At 41.5% G+C, this 21,626-nt stretch overlaps 1 protein-coding gene across 1 annotated transcript in view; it reads right to left on the bottom strand.

The window, feature by feature from the left end:
- Positions 1 to 21,626, bottom strand: part of Emb (embigin) — a 54,571-nt gene that overhangs the window by 24,393 nt on the left and 8,552 nt on the right. Inside the window, 3 exon segments of the mRNA NM_053719.1 lie at positions 1,913 to 1,995; positions 2,213 to 2,402; positions 19,680 to 19,769. Coding sequence (NP_446171.1) covers positions 1,913 to 1,995; positions 2,213 to 2,402; positions 19,680 to 19,769 — 363 coding nt within the window.

The raw sequence follows: 21,626 nt of genomic DNA, 5'->3' as shown, positions 1-21,626 counted from the left end.
GAGTGTACAGGGGACCTGGTGAGGGACAAGGGTGTAGAACCCCACGGTGAGGAAGCAGACCATTCTGCTGTGGATGAGTCCTCAGCACAGCATCTGTGTGTCGTCAGAAGCTTCTCAGGCTTCGGAACGGTCAGATCACTGACTGGTAAATCAGTATGAAGCAAAGCCCAAGCAATCACTATGCCAACAGACTCCATTTACCAGACCCCTGCAAGCTGTGGTTCACTAATCTACCACAAAATGTTGGAATTTTCATGAAAGCGGTTATCTAACTCAAATAATTCGCCTTTATTAGGACACTGAGACCTTGTAATGTTTTGCTTAATGATGAGGAACATATTCTAATTGTTTGTTTCCATGAAGAAGAGTGCGATGTCATAACTGGGTTTCTATAAAAATTGTAAAAAAAAAAAAGAAGAAGAAGAAGAAAAGGCTACTGAATGGCATTTCCATCACCAATGAACTGACATAACACGGAGGAGAAGCATCCCCACGGCCAGTGGAAGGGTAAGTGGAGAAGAGGTGAGAGAAAACGAATCAAGAACTTCCATGAAAACTTTTTCTTAACAAGACTTCAATTCATTCCCAAAACCATGGGCCCTGACACAGAATGGATTCTATTCAAGAGATTGGAACATGCAACTCGAATTATCTGCTCATCAGAAATAACAAAACCAAAACCAAAGTGAGCAAAACCACCATGGGCATGCTTCCAAACAAAGACCTTCTCAACAGCACCATGTTTTGTGGCTCTGAAGACCAGACGGCGGTCAAGTTGTATAAACAGAAGGCATCAACAGGGATGTACTCAATGGAAGTGTCTTCTTTATAAACAAAGCAATTTATGAAGGTCCAAAAAGGTTTATTAAATGTGATAAAATGTTTGGATTGCTATAGAGTATGGTTTAAGCCATGGTTATAAGAGGTCAACTGTTTAAAAATAAAAAGCTACAAGTTAAATATAATAAACTGTGAAATTAAAAAGGTTTTGTTTGGTTGATTGGTTGGTTTGACTTTTCAAGACAGGGCTTCTCTGTGTAGCCCTGGCTGTCCTGTCAGTAGCTCTGTGGACCAGGCTGTCCCCAAAGTGGAGATCTGCCTGCCTCAGTCTCCCAAGTGCTGGGATTAAAGGCATGTACCACCACCACATGGTTATTAGAAACACTTTTAAATTAAATTTAGCAGTGCCTAAGTGTGCTGTGTTTAAAACTCTACACTAGTACACAGTAATCAGGCTTCAGAGTCATTCACCTCGCCACTGCCAGTCCAGCAAATTTATCCATGAGAAGTGTGTCTTTTGTGTTCCATGTGCCCATTACTCCAGTGCAGACCTCCTGGGTATGGTTCTTGCCTCAGAGCAGCAGTGTCTGACATACACCACAGTCTGTGGGGGGCTAGGGTATGAAGGCTTATAAAGAATACTGAAGGTGAAATTCCCCAACGATGTAGTTCACAAGTTGCGTCTCTGTCACTGAAAGACGCATAACTGTGTTTCGAAATGCTCATACTTAATGACACAAAGTGCAGGTAGCACTGTGCATCACAGAGGTATGAGACTTTTATGGTCCTCTGACTAGTCTGGGAAGGGAGGAACTCACAATCTACAAGACTGTTCTCAAAACTAGAAGTTTAGAGGGCTAAATTAATAAAGAATTTAAGGCATGTATAGGCTTTATGAAAACCTTGGCAGCTGGCCTTTGAACTAAATTTTGTATTTTAAACTAAGAGATAAAAGAAAAATGGAAGAAAGAAAAGGGGAGGGAAAAGGCAAGAGTATGTTCAAGGGACTTGGAAGTCAAGGAAAAGCAAATGATTTTCTGTCATCTGATCTACATTTATTTTTTTACAATAATTACTTACAACCCTAAGGACATGAGAAATCTCAGAACATAATGAAGTTATAAATACTCACCTCTGATATTAAAGGTTCCTCTGAGCTCTTCTCCAAGGAAACAAGAGTATTTTCCCATTTGTTTGCTATTAAAAACGGTGAACCTAGAGATAGAGTTATAAATTCAAGCTTATTTCCCAAAATACTTAATAAAAATGAAGACAGCCATTGATCAAAATTTTAAAACAGAAATAATTTCGTAAACATGAAAATTAGAATATTATAAGAACATTTAAATGATTGCAAAAAAAAAATGCTATGAGTGGAAAGATGTGCAGTTAAACTGGCTGTGGCTGGCGGTCTGTGCCCTTATATACAAACCTGTATTGACTGTATAAGGTGTCCCCCATTTTAGTTGTATTGAAACCATCAGTAGTCTCAAGGAGCGCGTCATCTTTCTTCCAAGTCACATTCATTGACATCACATCCTCAGTTGCCGTGAACGTGCATTCGAGTTCCAGGTGAGAAGGTCTTTCCAAAGTTATGTTTTGTTCTGATACTCTGGTCTGTTCTGCTCAACACAAAAGAACAAGGAATTATGTTATGAACATTATGTTTGTAGGCAAATTCACTACATAAATATACACACACATATACACACGCATATATTTACACACATATATTTATGTACATATTATGTATACACATATTTATATGCATACACACATACACATATATACACACACATTACTTTTATAAACAACATGTATCCAAACCATTTCAATGTTTAACAGTGCTCTACTTAGATTCTTATTGTTAAAGTTTTTTTATATATTTTATGTATACAAGTACACTATACCTGTCTTCAGACACACCACAAGAGGACCTCTGGAAGAGCATTCAGTGCTCTTAACCTCTGAGCCATCTCTCCAGCTCAGATGATGTGACTCTTATACAAAAATAAGGACCATAAAAAGACTGCCAGGAAATGACACTGATAAACACCTTCATCAATGTAGCAGGATGCAAAATTAAAACAAACAAACAAATCAGTAGTCTTTCTATATAATGACAATAAACGCACTTGGAAAAACCTTTGGTGAAACAATATCATTAACATTAACCTACAAGTGAACAAAGAGAAACACTCCTCCATTGTTGGTGATATTGCAGACTGGTACAACCATTCTGGAAATCAGTCTGGAGGTTCCTCAGAAAATTGGACATTGAACTACCTGAGGACCCAGCTATACCTCTGTGGGGCATATACCCAAAAGATGCCCCAACATATAACAAAGACACGTGCTCCACTATGTTCATAGCAGCCTTATTTATAATAGCCAGAAGCTGGAAAGAACACAGATGCCCTTCGACAGAGGAATGGATACAGAAAATGTGGTACATTTACACAATGGAGTACTACTCAGCTATCAAAAACAATGACTTTTTGAAATTCATAGGCAAATGGATGGAACTGGAAAATATCATGCTGAGTGAGGTAACCCAATCACAGAAAAACACACATGGTATGCACTCATTGGTAAGTGGCTATTAGCCAAATTACCCAAGATGCACAGAACACATGAAACTCAAGAAGGATGATCAAAATGTGAATGCTTCACTCCTTCTTTAAAAGGGGAACAAGAATACCCTTGGGAGGGAATAGGGAGGCAAAGTTTAGAACAGAAGCAGAAGGAACACCCATTCAAAGCCTGCCCCACATGTGGCTCATACATATACAGCCACCAAACTAGATAAGATGGATGAAGCAAAGAAGTGCAGGCTGACAGGAACTGGATATAGATCTCTCCTGAGAGACACAGCAGGAATACGGCAAATACAGTGGCGAATGCCATCATTAAACCACTGAACTGAGAACGGGACCCCCGTTGAAGGAATCAGAGAAAGGACTGAAGGAGCTTGAAGGGGCTCGAGACCCCATATGTACAACAATGCTAAGCAACCAGAGCTTCCAGGGACTAAGCCACTACCTAAAGACTATACATGGACTGACCCTGGACTCTGACCTCATAGGTAGCAATGAATATCCTAGTAAGAGCACCAGTGGAAGGGGAAGCCCTGGGTCCTGCTAAGACTGAACCCCCAGTGAATGTGATTGTTGGGGGGAGGGCGGTAATGGGGGGAGGTTTGGGAGGGGAACACCCATATAGAAGGGGAAGGAGAGGGGTTAGAAGGATGTTGGCCTGGAAACCAGGAAAGGGAATAACAATTGAAATGTAAATAAGAAATACCCAAGTTAATAAAGATGAAAAAAAAAACATTAACCTACAAAAACTTTAAAATATCTTGGAATAAATCCAACCTAGGAAGCAAACAACTTTAATACAATGAAAATTTGAAGTCACTGAAGAAAGAAATTAAAGAACATGCCAGAAAATAGAAAGACTTCTCACACTTGTGGTTTAGTAGGATGAATACTGTGGAAATGGCTGCCCTACCAAAAACAGTCTACAGATTCAATGCCATCCCCATCAAAAGTCAAATGCCATTATTCACAGAAACTGGAAAAAAAGCTTAAATTTTATAGGGAAATTCAAAAGACCCAGGATATTCAACAGTTCTGTGGTTTTATGAAGAGTGAGAGTGATGGTTCAATCCTCACGTCTTGCTATAACTGCCAAATCTATGCTTACTGAGCAGAGTTAAATCCGAGCTTCAGTCTGGCCCTGCCAGTGTGCAGTGCAGCATTTGGAGTGTACACCTCAGTAGCTCTTCCTCTGTCTCATTCAGCTATTAAGAATTAGAGGAGACAGATATGACAGCCTTAGGCCTTTGTGACTTGCAAGAAAACTTTCCTTCAGCTTTGCTTATAAAGGAAAGTAAGGAAGGGGGAACCACAGTGAAGAACACTAAGTATCTGAGGTAAGGGCTGGAGAGATGGCTCAGCGGTTAAGAGCAATGACTGCTCTTCCAGAAGTTCGGAGTTCAATTCCCAGCAAATGCATGGTCGCTCACAACCATCTGTAATGGGCATCTGATGCCCTTTCTGGTGTGTCTGAAGACAGCTAGAATATACTCTTATACATTAAATAATAAATAAATAAATAAATAAATAAATAAATAAATAAATAATAAATAAACAGAATCACATCATCTGCAAAAAAGACACTTTTAACTTCTTCGTTCCTTTTTATATCTCTTATCTCTTTCACTTGACATCCATATGTACACACACACATAGACAACACACACAGCAAAGACTATTTTGATACAGGGGGAGTGGATATCCTTGTTTTATTCCTGATTTTGGTAGAAATGATTTTTTTCCTTGTTTCCTCCACTTAGGAGGATGCTGGTCAATGTCAGGAGTAAGTTACCTCTATTGGGTTGCTGGCCAGGAAGATCACATAGACCTTAAAGTGGCATACTATTGCCATTGTCCTTGGTTATGCTCCAGAACTTGACAGTAAAAGCCTATTGCTAAAGGCATCATAAATTTGAATAATGTGGGGGGGGGGGGGCGATCAAGCTGGGATTGACCTGGAATTTTTACCCTAATGGCTAACTTCCATGGTGCTAAAGATGCTATGCAAGTTATTGGAGGAGGGAAGAAATCAATCTGGTCTAGCTGTGGTGGCTGCTAGCTAAAATTACAAGCAGCCTGGCAAGATATATCAAGCAGTACAACAGTGCACAAATGCTACGGGAGTAACCATGACAAGATTTAAGGGCCATTCTTCCAAATGAAACTATTACTTGGGGCCATTATCAGGTCCAAGAACCTGTCCTGTGTCCAAACAAGTTATGGGCTTTAGGTGAGACCTTACCTACTACTATTGCTCTGCCAAGGAGACACGGCATTAAGTGGCTTCCTATGAATTCTCATTATACTCACGGTGGCATGAATGATAACTGTTCCACATAGTCTCAGGGATTTAAACATTTGGTCTCCACTTGGTAGTGCTGTTTGGACAGGTGCAGCTTTGCTGGAGTAAATATGTTAGGAAAGGTGGGCTTTGTGACTACGTCACTGTGCCCTAGGAGTATAAACTTTATCCTTGATCCCATTCCAAACGTCCCTGTTTCCTGACTACAAAGAGGTGGCCAAAATATTCTACTATGATGTTCTGCCCGGCTGATCCATCAACAATGGAGCCGGAGAACCATGCACTGAAACCTCCCAGGCCTAAGGCAAAGTAACTCCTGCCTCCTTTACATTGTTGCCCCAAGATATTTATCAGAGAAACAAAACTCTAATATACTAATAAGAATATGGATATATAAATAGAAATATATACTCTGGAAGTAGTCCAGAATAGTAACAAAATACAAAACATTTTGATTGAAAAGTATTTAAGTTTTGATTTAGCTGTACAAAAGGTCATTTCCCCCTTCCCATAAATGGCCTTTCTCTCCCTCTCCTGCAATTAAAATGCTAAACATATAAATGTAGAGAAAACTGTGTTAAGCAAAATGTCAAGCACAAGAATTTAAACCCAAACAGCTTATTTGTGTGAGATGAAAGAGGAAAGCTGATTCATACCAGAACAGAGTATAATAGTATTCTAGTTTGCTTTGATAAAGCTTCCTGACCAAAAGCAACTCAGAAGAGGAGGCTTCATTTGGCTTGTACTACATTCAACATCAAAGGAAGCCAAGGAAAGACCCAGACAGTAACTGAGGCAAAACCATGGAGAATGCTGCTTACCGGCTCACATTCTCTGGCTTGCTCAGCTGTTTTTTCCCATTTACATCACCCATTATCAATGATCAATGAAGAAAATGCCCCACAGATACATCCCCAGGCCAATCCAAAGGAGATCATTTCTCCACTGAGTTTTCCTCCTCCCTGGTGACTCTAGTTTATGTCAAGTTGACAAAAATTCAGTAGTGTTATCAGGCTAGGAGGAGAGGGCAAAGGACAATTAATGGGTATGGGGTGTGGTTAGATATTTTAATGCTCCAAAGACCAGGATAATAAGCACAAGATACAATGAACTGTGCACCTCAAAACAGCTAGTGGAGTTTGATGACACCAAAACATGACACTTTGGAAGTGATGGATTTGTAGATGACTTGACTTCCCTGTACTGTAAAAAGGTCTCTTAAAGGGCCATATTGTATTGAACATCTAGAGCAGTTGACTTTGGATGATTAGAACCTCATGTATCCATCTGCACAGACAGAGTTATTCAAAGTCAAAGCTATTCAGGACTATCTTTAGTTCTCCAGTAACCATTTACTGTCCACCATTGCATTTGGCCTAACATCTCTGTCACTTCTAAATAAAAATCTGCCATGTACAGCGACTTGACCCATTGCCAACCTCTACCACCTTGGTGGCTAAGAATACAATAATATTTGCCCACCTTGCTCTGATAGTAGTTCCCAGGTAATGACTATGCTGATGTACATGGCTTTCTTTTGTGATTATAGAAATTTACATAACTTCTTCCACTAAGGAACACTTCATTTAGGGTAACTCGAATCTGTGTTCTGAGCCACCACGGTCCCTCATAAGTGCCTCAAAAGCAAAGTATTCCCTTTAAAGCAGAGTTGTGTGTGTGTGTGTTTTTTTTAATTGACAATATATACACACAAAAATATTTCACTGGATCGTCTTGAGGTTGTATTATTATTTCAACTTATGTTTCTACTTTTACAAAAGATTATATATAATTCCTAACTGTTCCTCTGTCACTTTTTTCCAATGGCTACTATAATAATAATTAAACCAACCTTTCTTTATCCATCTGTCCTTTGTTGGTTTAATTCCAGGGGCCTCAGAAAGCAAAGATCTCCCTACCCATAAATCTGGCTACAAAGAAGAGATAAATCAGACTCTTGACTAGTCCAGTTCATCCGGAGTCTAACTGATAAGTCAAGACCTCTGATGAAGACAAGTTGGATTTATTGGTAGGAAAGTGCCCCAGTAGTGTAGCCAGGCAGCATGTGGAACTCAGACATCTATCTGCCAGCAGGATGCTCTAGTGAAAATATCAAATAAACAAATAAAAGTGTGTCTTATTTCCAACTATGCCACTGACTAGCCAAATCAAAGGTGGGAAGGGTACTTTCTCCTTATTGATCCTTAGCAAATCAATAAGAAGGAAATTAAACACCTACTAAAGACCAGTCCAGGCATTCTGCATCAACCACTACTGCCCTGTCAGACACAGATCAGGACTACTCATGGAACAAGGGCACCCACCTGTCCATCACCCAATTCAACACCTAAGAGGAAGCTGGAGGGGGAGTGGAAAGGTCCTGAAATAGATTATGTCTGATTTCCTGTTGCTGAAAATACAGACAGAAAGAGCTTGTTAAAACTGCATCCCAAGAAAGCAATCAACAAACTCAAGACTGCTGAGAAATTCGACAAGATAAAGAATCTGCTACATTCCTTCAGATAAGTTAAAAATGGGAGAAGCAGTATGTTTCAGAAATGTTGATATGAAAAATACTTTAAAACATGAATAAATGTCTTTAAAAAAAAGTAAAAAGCTAAATATTGTGTGAGTTCCAGAACAGCTAGCCAATGCTACACAGAGAAACTAGGTCTCAAAAACAAACAAGCAAAAGCAACCAAAAAAAAAAAAAGCAAGATATCATATTTGGGATATAATAATTTACTGTACTTGGGAACTAAAACAATATAGAAAAAGTAGGTCGCTTCTATACAAATATCAGAACAACGGTTGTTACTCTGAAGAGGTACGGGAGGTGCTACATTTAGGAGACGGTACTCTAATCTATAAACTCATTTCCCAAGACTTCTAGTTCATTCTTAAGGACTGCAGAGGCAAAATATAAGAAAAATGGACAGAATTTAGGTGAGCACATACATTATGACATTGTGACATGATACATCTGAACTTTACAAAGGGCTTTCTTAAGCAGTACAGGCCCAGAGCTTGCAAAGGAAGAAATGTAGCTAGCTAGTGAACTGCTCTGTGAGAAGACACAAGAAGTAACTGCTATTTAACTGTGAATTTGCGCAACTGAACTTACATCCCTCCCTGGCACTGAGATACCTTAACAGAAGTCAAATTATATGAGAGGAAACTGAGTAAAACTGAAGGACTTCTTACATCTGCATATCTGCTGAGAAGCCACCTACATACCAGAACCACAGTAATGGCAGTGAGAGGCTATTTCAAGGTCAACTATATTTAGTCTTGAGATTATTTTTTTCTACACACTTTTCTCGCATTTAGCCCTGGGTAGTCTTAAAATTGAGTTCTCTTGGTAAAAATTTACCTTAGTCAACTTTTTCAAAACTTAAGCTATTCTGGTTGTCTTTTCCCCCCATATTCCCAATTTCAATAGCCAACATACCACACAAAATGTCCTTTCATACATTAGAAAGTAACCTAGTGTCAGCAAGATAGCTCAGCAAATCAAGGGGCTTAGCACCAACTGTGACATCCAAGTTCTACCTCCAGAACGCACATGAAGAGATGTGAAGAGAAGGAGATGGAGACTCCGAAAACTGTCCTCTGACCTCCACACGTGCACATACATATACTCTGGAATTAATTAATTTTTAAAGAGGTTTGATAGCCAAATTGAATAAATTCACGATGCTATTTTCAAAGGTCATCTTTTTTATTTTTAGTATTTATGTGCCATTGTTTCGCCCGCATGTCTATATGTGTAGCGTGCGTGTGCCTGGTACCCTCTGAAGCCAGAAGAGTGTGTTGGGTTTCCTGGAACTGGAGTTACAGAAGGCTGTAAGCTGCCATCTGGGTGCTGGGGACCGAACCAATCAGAAGCCTCACAAAGACCAGCAACTGCTCTTAAGTGCTGAGCCATCTCTCAGTCCCCCAAAGCTCACATTTAATCTATCTGTTGGCTACAAGACATCAGATATTGCCAAGGTCTTTCATTCTTTGAAATCCCCTTTGCTTCTCTCTTTCATTCTCAGTAAACCCCACCATGCCAGGCACACCAATCCTTCTACTGCCCCTTCCGTATTCCTGCTTTGGGGGATTTGCTTTCTGGTGTCTTCCCTTTACCTCTCAGTTTGACCCTCCTGCGCTGAATCCAATGATTAGCCTCTAATGCCCTTAAAACACTGTTTGAAAAGCAAGAGTACTACTCAAAACCTCATTCTTGGCCACTGACCCACATGTTCTCTGAGCATCTAAACCTGGATATCCGAAGGAACTTCAGACACAGTCTGTCCTAGGCTGGTCCAATGGCTTCTGCCTTTCCTTGGGCATTAACTAACTCAAATCAGTAGCAGTCCATTAATTCTCCCTCTGAAATGGCTACCAAATTCGCCCCATTTTCTCCAACCTTCTTCCTCACAGCCTTTAGTTATCTTTCACCTGGACTGGAAGGACATGATTTCCTCACTTCTCTTGAAAGTTACTCTTCTTCCACTTAAAAGAAACCACTGTAATTATAGCGAGGCTGTGTCTTTAACAGCAGACCTCAGGTTGTCCAGCTGCCCTGCTGTCTGAATGCTCAATCAGGATCATGAACCTGATGGAATCAGTGATCGCTGGGAGACGGACCTCCACACGAGTTTGTAGGGGAGCTTCTGACATGTTTCACTGATGTGACAAGAGCCACCCCGAATGTGCATGATTCTCTGGGCTCAGGGGCAAGGCTGAATAAGGAGAAAGCAAACTGTGCCCAGTTGTGGTGTCTACTTCTGACTACAGGCACAACATGATCAGCTGCATCAGCATCCCAGTGCCTCACCCTCTCCACCATTAGTGTAACCTCAAATTGTGAGCCAAAATAAGGTCTTCCTCAAGTTGCTTTTGTTGGAGACTTTGTTACAGCAGATGAACAAAAACAAAAACAATACCAAAAACAACAACAAAAACAATTAATTTAACAGCTTTTATTTCTGAAGCAAAGGATCTCTGTAATGGACAGTCGTCGTTGTTGTTTTGATTTTTGTTTGGGTTAGCGCATGAGTGCGTGGGTGGGTGTGCGCATGTTGTGGCAGAGATCCAATCCAGGTCCTGGTGTATGTTAGGCTGCTAGGCAAAGCTTCCACCATCAACTATATCCTGAGCACCCCAGTCTCCTTGCCTCATACCGTTATACATCAAAATGGGCTGATACACAGGAAGTCTGTATAGGAAGCACTAATGCCCTGCAGAGCAGTGCTCGATAAGCATGTTCTTGCTGAGTGTGGAAGGTGATAAAAGCCCACGGGCAGCGTTAGGACTTGGATGTTGACTGCACGGTCTGCAGCATTTCACCTTCACAGCAGTGTTTATGAGGGAGGCAGTCACCCTACTTCACAGATAAGGTACAGGGGAGACTCTCAACCAAGGTGACTGAGATACAGGCACAGCCCTGAGCTTCAAATGGAAGTGTCCCCTCGCCAACAACACATACAAACTCTGAAAGATCTAAAGTTCTTGCCTGGGTCCTGCCAATACTGAACGCCCAGTGAACATGATTGTTGGGGGGAGGGCGGCAATGGGGGGAGGATGGGGAGGGGAACACCCATAAAGGAGGGGATGGGGGAGGGGGATGTTTGCCCGGAAACCGGGAAAGGGAATAACACTCGAAATGTATATAAGAAATACTCAAGTTAATTAAAAAAAAAAAAAAAAAAAAAAAAGCATCGACATCTTCACCTCCCAACTGTTCAAAGTCAGGACTTGATGTGAAATAACAGAAGTCAGAGGAAACCTAAAAGTATAGCTGCTTACTAAAGGGAGCAAAAAACAATAGCTAACTGTCAGATGAACACATTTATTTAAAGCATTCATATGCTCAACTAAATGCTCTCCCATGGTGCAAACCATAGCATAGCCTTTCTCCGCCACAGTCTTTCACAGGCCACCAATTATTTCATGTTATATCATGTTTTCCATAACATTTTTGCAGCACTCTTTACTTCTTGTCAAGGAATCACAGCATTAAAACTACGTAGAAAACTCTATCCCTCCCCTGAAAATCTTTTGTGGTTAACCAAGAAACGGACTGCAAGCTCAAGAAACAACATTTCAAACTTCCCTCATATTGCACAAGGACAAAACATCTCTGTTGTCTTGTTACTCAACACCCATGACATCTATGGCTCTAAGTGTGTAGAAATGTACTTGGCTTCTGAAACACATTAAAAATTCTGTGATTCCAGAACTTTGGAGGCTGAGACAGGAGGATCCCAATTTTAAAACCAGCCTGGACTACATCCCAATGTAATAATTTATAGCTGTCTAAATACATAAGTTCTTGGTAGAATCTTTTGGCAACTTGCCATCTTAAGAGGAATGGGAGGTACACCTACTCTGACCTGTGTTATCTTCAACAATGTAACTGGAAATTTCTAGATACTGTTTTCAAATGTGCTTTGAAAAGTCCAATGAATTGAAGCATTCTCTTCTGGAGGAAGTAAGGCAGCTCATAAAACTTCAGAAGCCACCAAAAGGTAGAAAGTTCTAGAAACTCAGAACTTGAGAAGATTCATAATCCTGTCCCTGAAGTTATAAATGTGATAAGTCCTACTGGGTATGTGTGACTACCTTCATGGACATTTTTTTGTAAGTATGGGAGACAGCTCCAGGAGTGGTCGCCTGCACTAAGCTGGGCTTTATGAGTCATACAGCTGCCTTTGAGACAGTCACACATAAGTAAATCTCACCCATGCTCCTGTACCTATCCCCAAAACACAGTGATTTGCCAAGCCAGACTTAGGCATAAATAGAAAATACAGAGCCTCAATACTAAGACATTTTCACTCCATAAATCAGTGAGGTCTGTGTTACCTCCTCTATTTTGAATAAAATACCCGGAAATCTTACAGAAAGTCCAAAGATCACACTAGCATATAGCCGATACCTCACTCAGTAAAGGAAAGCTATCCGTCCTACTCTTAGCATGCTCCTGGCTCATGATGGGGCACATCAGGAGACAGAGGAAGACAGATCTCTGCATGTTCAAGGCCAGCCTGGTCTACACAGTGAGTTCCAGGACAGCCAAGGCTACATAGAGAAACTCTGTCTTGAAAAAAATAAATAAATAAAACAAAAGCAAAAAACAAAAACACAAAACAAAAAAAAAACCACACATTGCACTGAGTCATAATTTAATCTTTCCGAAATTAAGCCATGCATTGATACGAAGACTGATGACTATTATTTCATGGAGTTCAATTATTTATTGGACTCAGTAATATAAAAAAAAATCCACATGTTATTCAATCTTCTACTGCTGTGACATAAATTACCTGAGATCATGAACTTCAGGAAAAAAAGTTCACTCTGATTCACACATTCAGGTTACAGTCCAAGAGTTGAGGCCACAGAGACACAGAGACAGAGAGGCAAGGGTCTAGTGTCTCTTTCAAGGACATGTCCCTGGTTACATAACCTCCCCAGCTAAAAGCTCCTTCTTTCAAAGCTTCTACCCTTCTTAGCTAGAAAACATGCCTATAGCTTAGGGGCCTTCAAGGTTTATTCCAGATGAATCTCACTACAGCAAAACCTTCCCTCTGGAAACCCTTATGACCCATAAACCTTGTGATCAAATCCATTGGTTTGTTTTTCACATGGGCATCTTTAAAAAAAAAGGAAAACACAGGTCAGTAAGGATAGCGTCTACACAGTGAAGGCAAAGTCAGCTTTACCAAAATAGCACACATAGGCTAGGCCATGCTAGGTGGTGAGGTATGCCGGAAGTCACAAGGCACTCGCAAGAGAAATCGGAAATCAAGGTTGTCTTGAGCTTGCTTGCAAAGAGGAGGGAGAAGCTGTATCACAGTGATTATTCTTTGTCCAGGGAGAAAGACTGCAGAGAGGAGAGGAGCTGTGGCAAGCTTTCTGGGAGAGAAAGTATGGCAGGGACAAAGTCTGTAACCTAACAACAGGTGACCATCCAAGGCTCAGAACAGCACACCCAGTCCCTACACTCAGGGCACTTGGGCCAGTCCCATTATTTCTCTTGTAACTAAAAGTATGATTTTATAACTCTCCTTCTCTTCATTTACAAAGCAAGAACCTCCATACCACGAACTTATCTCCAAATTCAGATCAACTTCAACCTTCTCTACCGTGAAGGGACATTTCAAGTGTGCACACTGTCTTAGATTGCCTTCTAGTGCTGCGATAAACACCAAGACCAAGTACAACGTGAGAAGGGGAGAGTCCTGCTCAGTCTGTCCTGAAGGTAAGTCAGAGCAGGCACTGGAGGCAGGAACTGAAGCAGAGACCATGGAGGAGTGCTGCTTACTGGCTTGCTCCCCTGGGCTGCCTCAGCCTGCTTTTTTACAGTACCCAGAAACTCCCAGTTGTCCTCTGACCTCTGCATGGACTCTGTGGTACTCTCTGTGCACATTTATGCATGCACACACATATTAATAAATGTAAAATATTTTTTAATTTAAGTGTACTTTTACAGACACTCTGCTGTGCTTGCAGACAGGAGCCTAGCGTCACTGTCTTCTTAGAGGTTTCACCCAGCAGCTGATGGAGACAGATGCAGAGACTTACAGCTAAGTGTTAGGCAGAACTCAGGGATTCTTGTGGAAAAGTAGGCGGAAGAATTGAGGGAGCCAGAGGGGTCAAAGACACAAGATTTACAAAGTCGTCAACTAACCCCGGCCCTGGGAGACTCACAGAGACTGAACCACCAACCAAAGAGCATGCATGGGCTGGACCTAGGCCCTCTACACATATATAGCACAATGTCGATTTGTCTTCATGTGTGTCCCCTAACAGTTGGAGTGGTGGCTGACTCTGACCCTGTTGCCTGCCATCTTTCCCCTAGATGGGCTATCTTGTCTGGCCTAAGTGGGAGAGTATGTGCCTGGTTGTGCTGTGACTTTATGTGCTAGGCTAGGCTGGTACCCATGGGGGACTTCCTCTTCTCTGGGAAAGAAAGGGGGATCGGGGCATATGAAGTTGGGACTGGGAAGGCAGGAGGGAGGGCAGCTGGGATCAGGATGTAAAGTGACTCCACAAACAAACAAATATTTTTAAGTGAAGGGTAAAAAGTATAAAGGTAATGGGTGACTCACACAACAAAATCTGACGACAGAAATTACTAGGTAGGGATAGAGCCTAAGTCTGAAAAATATCTGCTGTACAAGTATGTAGACCTGACCTCAAATTCCTACCATCCACCTAAAATACATGCTTATAAATCCCAAGGCTCTTCCAGTGGACCAGGTTCAATTCCCATATGGTACCCGAACTGTCTGCAAACCTGGTTCCAGGGAATGCAGTGCCCTCTTCTGGCCTCCACAGACATTAGACATGCAGGCAAACCATAAAATATATATATTTTTGGTCATATCTCATTGGCACCGATTTTTAAAAAAATAGCGAAATCAGTAAAAGATATTAATAAACAAATATACTTGGACATGAAGAAAAGTATGTTTAAATTCAAAATGCTAATTAAAACGGCACTTCAGCCCTAACACTCACAAAAAACAAAGTTCAAAGAGTCTGATCATATCTCAGATTAGAGAAGACAGAGAGAAACTAGCTCAAACGTAGGTGTGGGAATGGACAAGCTATGTGAGTACTCCTGCAGGAAAACTTCACGGTATCTACCAAAAGTGCCCATAATTTCTGAGTAATTGTGCTTCATGGTATTCTTCAGGGAAAGCGCCCAGAGCTACGCCCATGGAGTTATATTCAGGGTGTTTATTGTTTATTGTTCATAATTTATAACCGAAAAGGGTGTGCAGGCAAGCTCATTAAGAGAAAATACCCTAGATGACTGGCCCATTTCTGCTGCTCATACAAGTGAAGACACAAGCTAGCAGCATGTATGTATTAAGCTGAGAGCACCGAGAACTGATGCTGAAAGACAGAAAGCATGTTCCTCTCAGCCCCTCTCTCACGTCTACAAAATGTTTGTGTAGCGCGAGTCCCTGATGGCTTGGCCTACTGCTCCTAAGAGGGGTGTATCAGAGGTGCTTTGAAGCTCATTGATATATTATGGTAATATCTTCGGCAGTCTCTGCACAGCCAGGGGAGGGGGTTCAGCCTTCCCGCTGTGTTCTTCATTGCTTTTCTGTGGGAGAGGCACTGCAAGGGTTGCTTTCTGTGTTACTTCACAGCTTGGTAGTGCCCCAAGACTCTCCAAGGTCTATAAATAATCTAGGGACTTTGTGGGGAGCTTTGGAGGACCTCTTTATATTTTATTCTTTTTAATTGACAGAGATAGGAGCCCTGAGATTTTAACACTGTATGGAGCTAACGTGAAGAAGTCAACTTCTCCTCCCGTTGGTTTGTCAGCTTGATGTTCTTTCCCTTAGGTCAAACCTTCCACTGTGTGTCCACCCAGGAAGGATCAGCTTTCTGGGACTCCTAGTTACTACTCCTGCCTTGCGTGTGGTCACAGCTGTGTCCCGTAGGACTCTAAAACCTAAAACATCATGCCCTGAACACAAGGACACATCCCCTACTGGGAAGGCAAAGGCAGGCAGATCTGAATTCGAGGCTTATCCTGGCTTACAGAGCAAGTTCTAGAGGTAGCCAGGGCTATACAGAGAAACCCTGACTCAAAAAAAACCCATCAAAATAAACAAACACCAAAAAAGACATGGGACTTAATCTGTGGTCCTCAGATCACTAGAAGCCCCACAATGGGATTAAGTAGCTCTTGACAAAAGAAGTCAAGCCGTCAGCCTGCTCGAACACAGCTCTCCCTACCTCCAGATTCAAGACAGAATGATGCTTCCTCCCACATGGCTTCTCCATCTCTCACAGACACTGACTAGAGACCGGAAATTATTTGGGCTTTGAACTTCTAAAAACTTTGAGTAAATCAACCTCCTCTTCAAGAGTAGATGGCTTCAGGTACTCTACCTTAGTGACAAGACACTAAGACACAGAGCTCCTCTGTTCTATGCAACACAAAGAAGACAAATTTATCCCCCAAGAACACATGACCTCGCATCTTCAGCATAAAGGTCTAAGATGCCATTACACAGCCGACAGTGCCATACACAGACTTTCACAGAGCTCTCTAGTCAACAATGCTAATATTTCTGCTACTGAGACCCTGGTTGGAAGGCAAGGGCTGCCTGCTGCTTCTGTCTTGTCTGGTGCTCTAGTGGACTGTGTCCTGTTTCCTCTTTCACTCCTTGTGAATGTCGATGCTCACTGACAGTTTTCTTCTTTGTACATGACCAGTTTTTATATAATGCTTGACAACTAGATCCTAAAAATATCACTAACTGCTTCAGGCCACTAAAGCATTCTAGGATCTTTCTTCCCTGTGGCAAGCAATCCAGGAGACTGGCAAGAAGGCTAGGAGAACAGTTTCACAGGAATACACACACACACACACACACACCAGTCCATTTGCTCAACCTCCTGACCCTACAACCTGAGAGGTCTGGCCTGCCTGTGGCTAGGCAACAAGGTTGCATTTCATCATCTCCAGTGACATTACCAAACCTTAGGGCAGCTAAATTAGCATAGTGCTCCTCCAGCTTCTGTTTCCTCCTTCCCTTCTGGGGACCTTGCCAGGTCAGCTGCTCACACCTCGGCTGGTAAACACAGTATGGGTTGGGCCAGCAATGCAAACCCTCATCTGTGCGTCACCAGGCTGATGAAGAAAGTGGCCCGCTGATCTCGTTGTTTAAACCACAACATTGACACACTAACAACAGTACAATTTGCAGAAGAGAAAACACTGGACGTAACAATATAGAAACATTCTAATTACAGTAATAGAAGCAAGGACTACCAAATAGTCCAGTATCAAAAGATCCGTTTAAAAAACCCCATGATAGCAGAGAGAGGGAAAGATGTTTTTCTCTCTTTAGGACCATCAATGACACAGCCACGAACTCACTATTCAGGAAATACAGTCTCTAAACTTAACCTAGTTAGGGTTAAAGCATTTAATCTGACCTTATTTCCATAGATTTTGAATGTCACTTCAAAGCCACTCTATCATTCACCTTAGTAACAAGCAGAGTTGTTCTAGTGACACTGCTAAAAGAAATGAATAATTTGGCCTTAAGAAGTTTTTTTGGCCTAGCACAGACCCTGGCGCCAGAATGCCTGGGTTCAAAAAGCCAGTTCCCACTTGGGATTGGTCAGTTCCCTCATTATCTGTATGTGTCTCTGTTTTCAACTACAAACTGAAATAATAACAGTGTTCACCTCAAAGAATGGAGGCTAAATCCTATTAAGAAAAAAAAAAAGAAAAGATGTAAGGCACACAGTCAACACCACGACTTTCTCAAGCAAATGAAAAAAAAATTATGTTTTTAAAAAAGTAATCCTGTTGTTCTTGTTCTATCTTTAAACCAAATGCCACGTCTGTCCATTCTCCCAGGCACAAGGCCACGTTTCCCTTTCTCATTAAGTACATTTATAGAGTGCAGCCAAAGTTGGCATTGTGACCCAGGATTTGTAGCTAATGTATTATGCTTGACTCTCTCTACAAAAAAAAAAAAAAAAAAAAAAAAAAAAAAAAAAAAAAACATTAAGCCAATAGAAATATCAATTTCTAAAGTGGCCAGAGGGGAAAAAAGAAAGCAAAAGAAGCTACGAGAGGGAGATGCCGTGAGTATTATTGACAAGGGTGATGTTGAAATAATTATTGGCAAAATGTATCCTTCATGGAAAAACGCAAACTCCAGCCATTAGGCCCATAACCTCTAATGCCATCGCTACGGAGATGTGGCAAGTGAGATTGAAGATCATTTTCATGAGATAGTTCTTTAAAAAGCGTGCTGGAAGTGAGATGCCTGTGGTTCAAATTTAAATTCTATGTACCAATACATGTAGCTCCCAGCATGAGAGCAGTAAGGCCGCAGGAGATGCACCCACAGCTCAGAGACTGAGCTTGCCAAAATTAGTGTCAGATCTCTGTTTCTCTTAAGTAAACATCGATTTAGACCTTTATAAAAGCTTTACTTCATAAGGACTGCAGCAACTGAAGAAAAGCTCCCAACCCCAACTCTTCAAGTGTCTCCGTGCAAACAAGGCTTTCTTTTATGGGGAAGACAGGCAGTCTAGCAGGATCTTTAAGAGGGAAGATGGACAAACAGCTAAGTACACAGAATGATATGCACAAATCGAGGCAGTAAATAACGGGCAGCCATGAACAACGGTTCTTTCAGTGAGAGCAGGAATCTGGTTTCAGTTGAGCCATGAGAATAAAGAGTAGCTAAGAGTTAAGCCTCCTGTAGGTTATGTAAATACCCAGCATGGTTTTAGTTAATAAGGTATTTCTTGTTGTACCCTTGAGCATTAATCCTTAATTTCCAGGCACCAGACTCTGCTGAGTGAGACTTATGTCCTGAAATCCACTCTGTGAGACTGGCCAAAGAATTCTCCCCTGGATCCTTCTCAAACAAGAGGTTCATCTCACAGAGGCAATCAACAGCTAGAATATGTGTGCATGTGTGCACACACAGAGCAAATAACAACACAAGAATACAGATTTGATTTTTACAAGAATAAATCCCAAATGCTGTAATATGAACATCTCGGGATAACAAAGAGCTGCACAAAGTTTTCAACAATGTCTATCCAAACACACAAACAAACAAAGAACAAAACAAAAACCTCTTCACACACTGTCATTGGCTTGGAAAATCTGCCCCGTACACTGTTTGTCTAGCCACATGAAACAAAGAGTAGAGAAACAGTTCAAAAGACTGGGGAAATAGTCAAAAACTGCATATGACATTTTAAAAAGAGTAAAATACTAGTTCCTAATGTAATAAACAGGTTGAAAGAGCTTAGACTCTAACTGTGCTGTTGTAATGTTTTTTTGTTTTGTTTTGTTTTTTACCAGAACAGTCTGCTTTTATTAATTTAAAAATTCTACAATCATTTCGCCTATTGAAAACCCAAGCTGGGAAAAGACCAAAGCCATGACTTATTTTCACACCTTTTAAAACTTATTTTGGCATTTAGAGACATGACCCACTTACCTGTCAGTGAGATATTATAGGTCTCCAAGGACAGATTTGCGTACTTAGCCATCATTTCCTCTCGAACAGGTAGACTTGTAAACGCTGAGTCTGTAAGACAAATTGTGTGTGGTTACATTTTAGATACCCTCACCAAGACTAGGTGACTACTTGAAAAATGGCTTAGGGCTGGCCAGGTAGCTGGCATAGTGGATACAGGTGCGTGCTACGTAGCCTAATGGCCAGAGTTTGAATGGGTGTTGTGTGTTGTATTAGCGTGTTATGTGTGTGCTTGTGTATGTGTGTATATCTATCTTTTAGCATAGATATATAGCATATATATGCATATATATACATATATAGCATACATAACACACATATGATAAAGGGGTCTAGTCAACATTCTTTTCCCAATAAAAATTATTCATTCCCATTCTTGGGTACAGCACATGAGGGGTAAGTTCAAGCAACTCACCACTCAGTGCTCCTTAGGAAGGAAAAAATGAGTAGGAAAGCAAATCATGTGACAGCCATGTGACTGTGAATGTTGCCAAGCATGTATCCCCTTATTCGGAAGTCCTCCTTTCCTAGCTTGCTGGCCACTGTCTGATTTCTCGTCACGTAGCCTATCACTGAAACAGGGAGCCCTTTTCGGAGGGGCAACCTCACTCAGTCTGATGATCATTATTATGATTCACACGGCCCGTCAGAAAAGAGTGACAACAACTGAAAAGGGGGGGAGGGACTTTGTGACATTCTTAATCTGACCCCACTTAACCAAGTAAGGATAAAAGCACCTGGTATACAGTGTGTGCTGACAAGGAGTAGGAGGTGGGGTAAGTGGATCCCTAAGAGCTAACAATTGGACAAGCAGCTGTTTGGGTCACAGTTGATTGAGAGTCACTAAAACATCAGAGAGGCGCTTATGCCTGGTATTAATGGTCCCAAGCCTGTGTCTTTCACACGTTACCACGGGCTCTACCGACTGTAAAACCAACTCTGGAAAGGGAATGAGATCAGAGTCAGGAGATCGGGGCTGGCGTGATTTCCCTTTTTATTTCCAGGGTCCAACTATGAAAGAACCTATCCGGGATCTACATTAGAAAAAGGGAGGCAAAGGGGAATCTAATGCTGAAGCTGGATAAAAACCTTAGCTCACGAAAGCTGAAAAAAAAAATAAGAGATTGAAAAAGAGCAGGCCACCTGACACAAGAGAATCTGGAGAGTTCCAGAACATACTAGCTGTTTCAGCCACTTCTAACTACCAGTTCATATATTTAAAAACAAACAAACAAACAAACAAACAAACAAAAAAACCCTGATAATACCTGAGTGCTAATGCCACATCTTCATTAAACCATCAATCTTTTGATTTTTCAAGAAAGGGTTTCTCTGTGTAGCTTTGGCTGTCCTAGAACTTGATCTGTAGACCAGGCTGGCCTTAAACTCAAGAACTCAGCCTGCATCTACCTCCTGAGTGCTGGGCTTACAAAAGAGTGCACCGCCTTTGCCAGCTCAAGCATGGATCTTTATCAGGTGCTACCTATGGCTGAGCATGCAAAAGAATTCCTTTAAGAAGCAGGATGAACAGACGCTGCTGTATAAAAGCAGAGGAGGAGACGCCTGAAGAGTAAAAGTGAGTTCTGTTTGAGCGTTTTCTGTAATCAGAGAAGTGAGCCTGGAGACCTCTCTGCTTCTATGAGGATAGCTGGCAGCCAGGGGGTGATTTAGCAAGCATGTGTGTGCAGCAGAAATTGGCAGAGGGGGACTCCAATAGATGTGGTCTGGATGTGTCCCTGAGAGGATCAGGCTGAGTCACGAAAAAGAAAAATAAAATGGAGAGGTAAGACGTGCATGTCCCAAGCCAAGCTGGGCCAGTGGCTTGTGACCTGAACTATCAGAATGGGGTCGATACAGCTCAGTGCTTTGATGGCAATGTCTTTACCGTAAATATCAATTCTTGGGGGG

Source organism: Rattus norvegicus, chromosome 2 (assembly GCF_021556685.1).
Source record: "Rattus norvegicus strain SHRSP/BbbUtx chromosome 2, alternate assembly SHRSP_T2T, whole genome shotgun sequence".
NCBI lineage: Eukaryota > Metazoa > Chordata > Mammalia > Rodentia > Muridae > Rattus > Rattus norvegicus.
The sequence above is the reverse complement of the archived record's forward strand: the minus strand, read 5'-3'. Positions and strand labels throughout refer to the sequence as shown.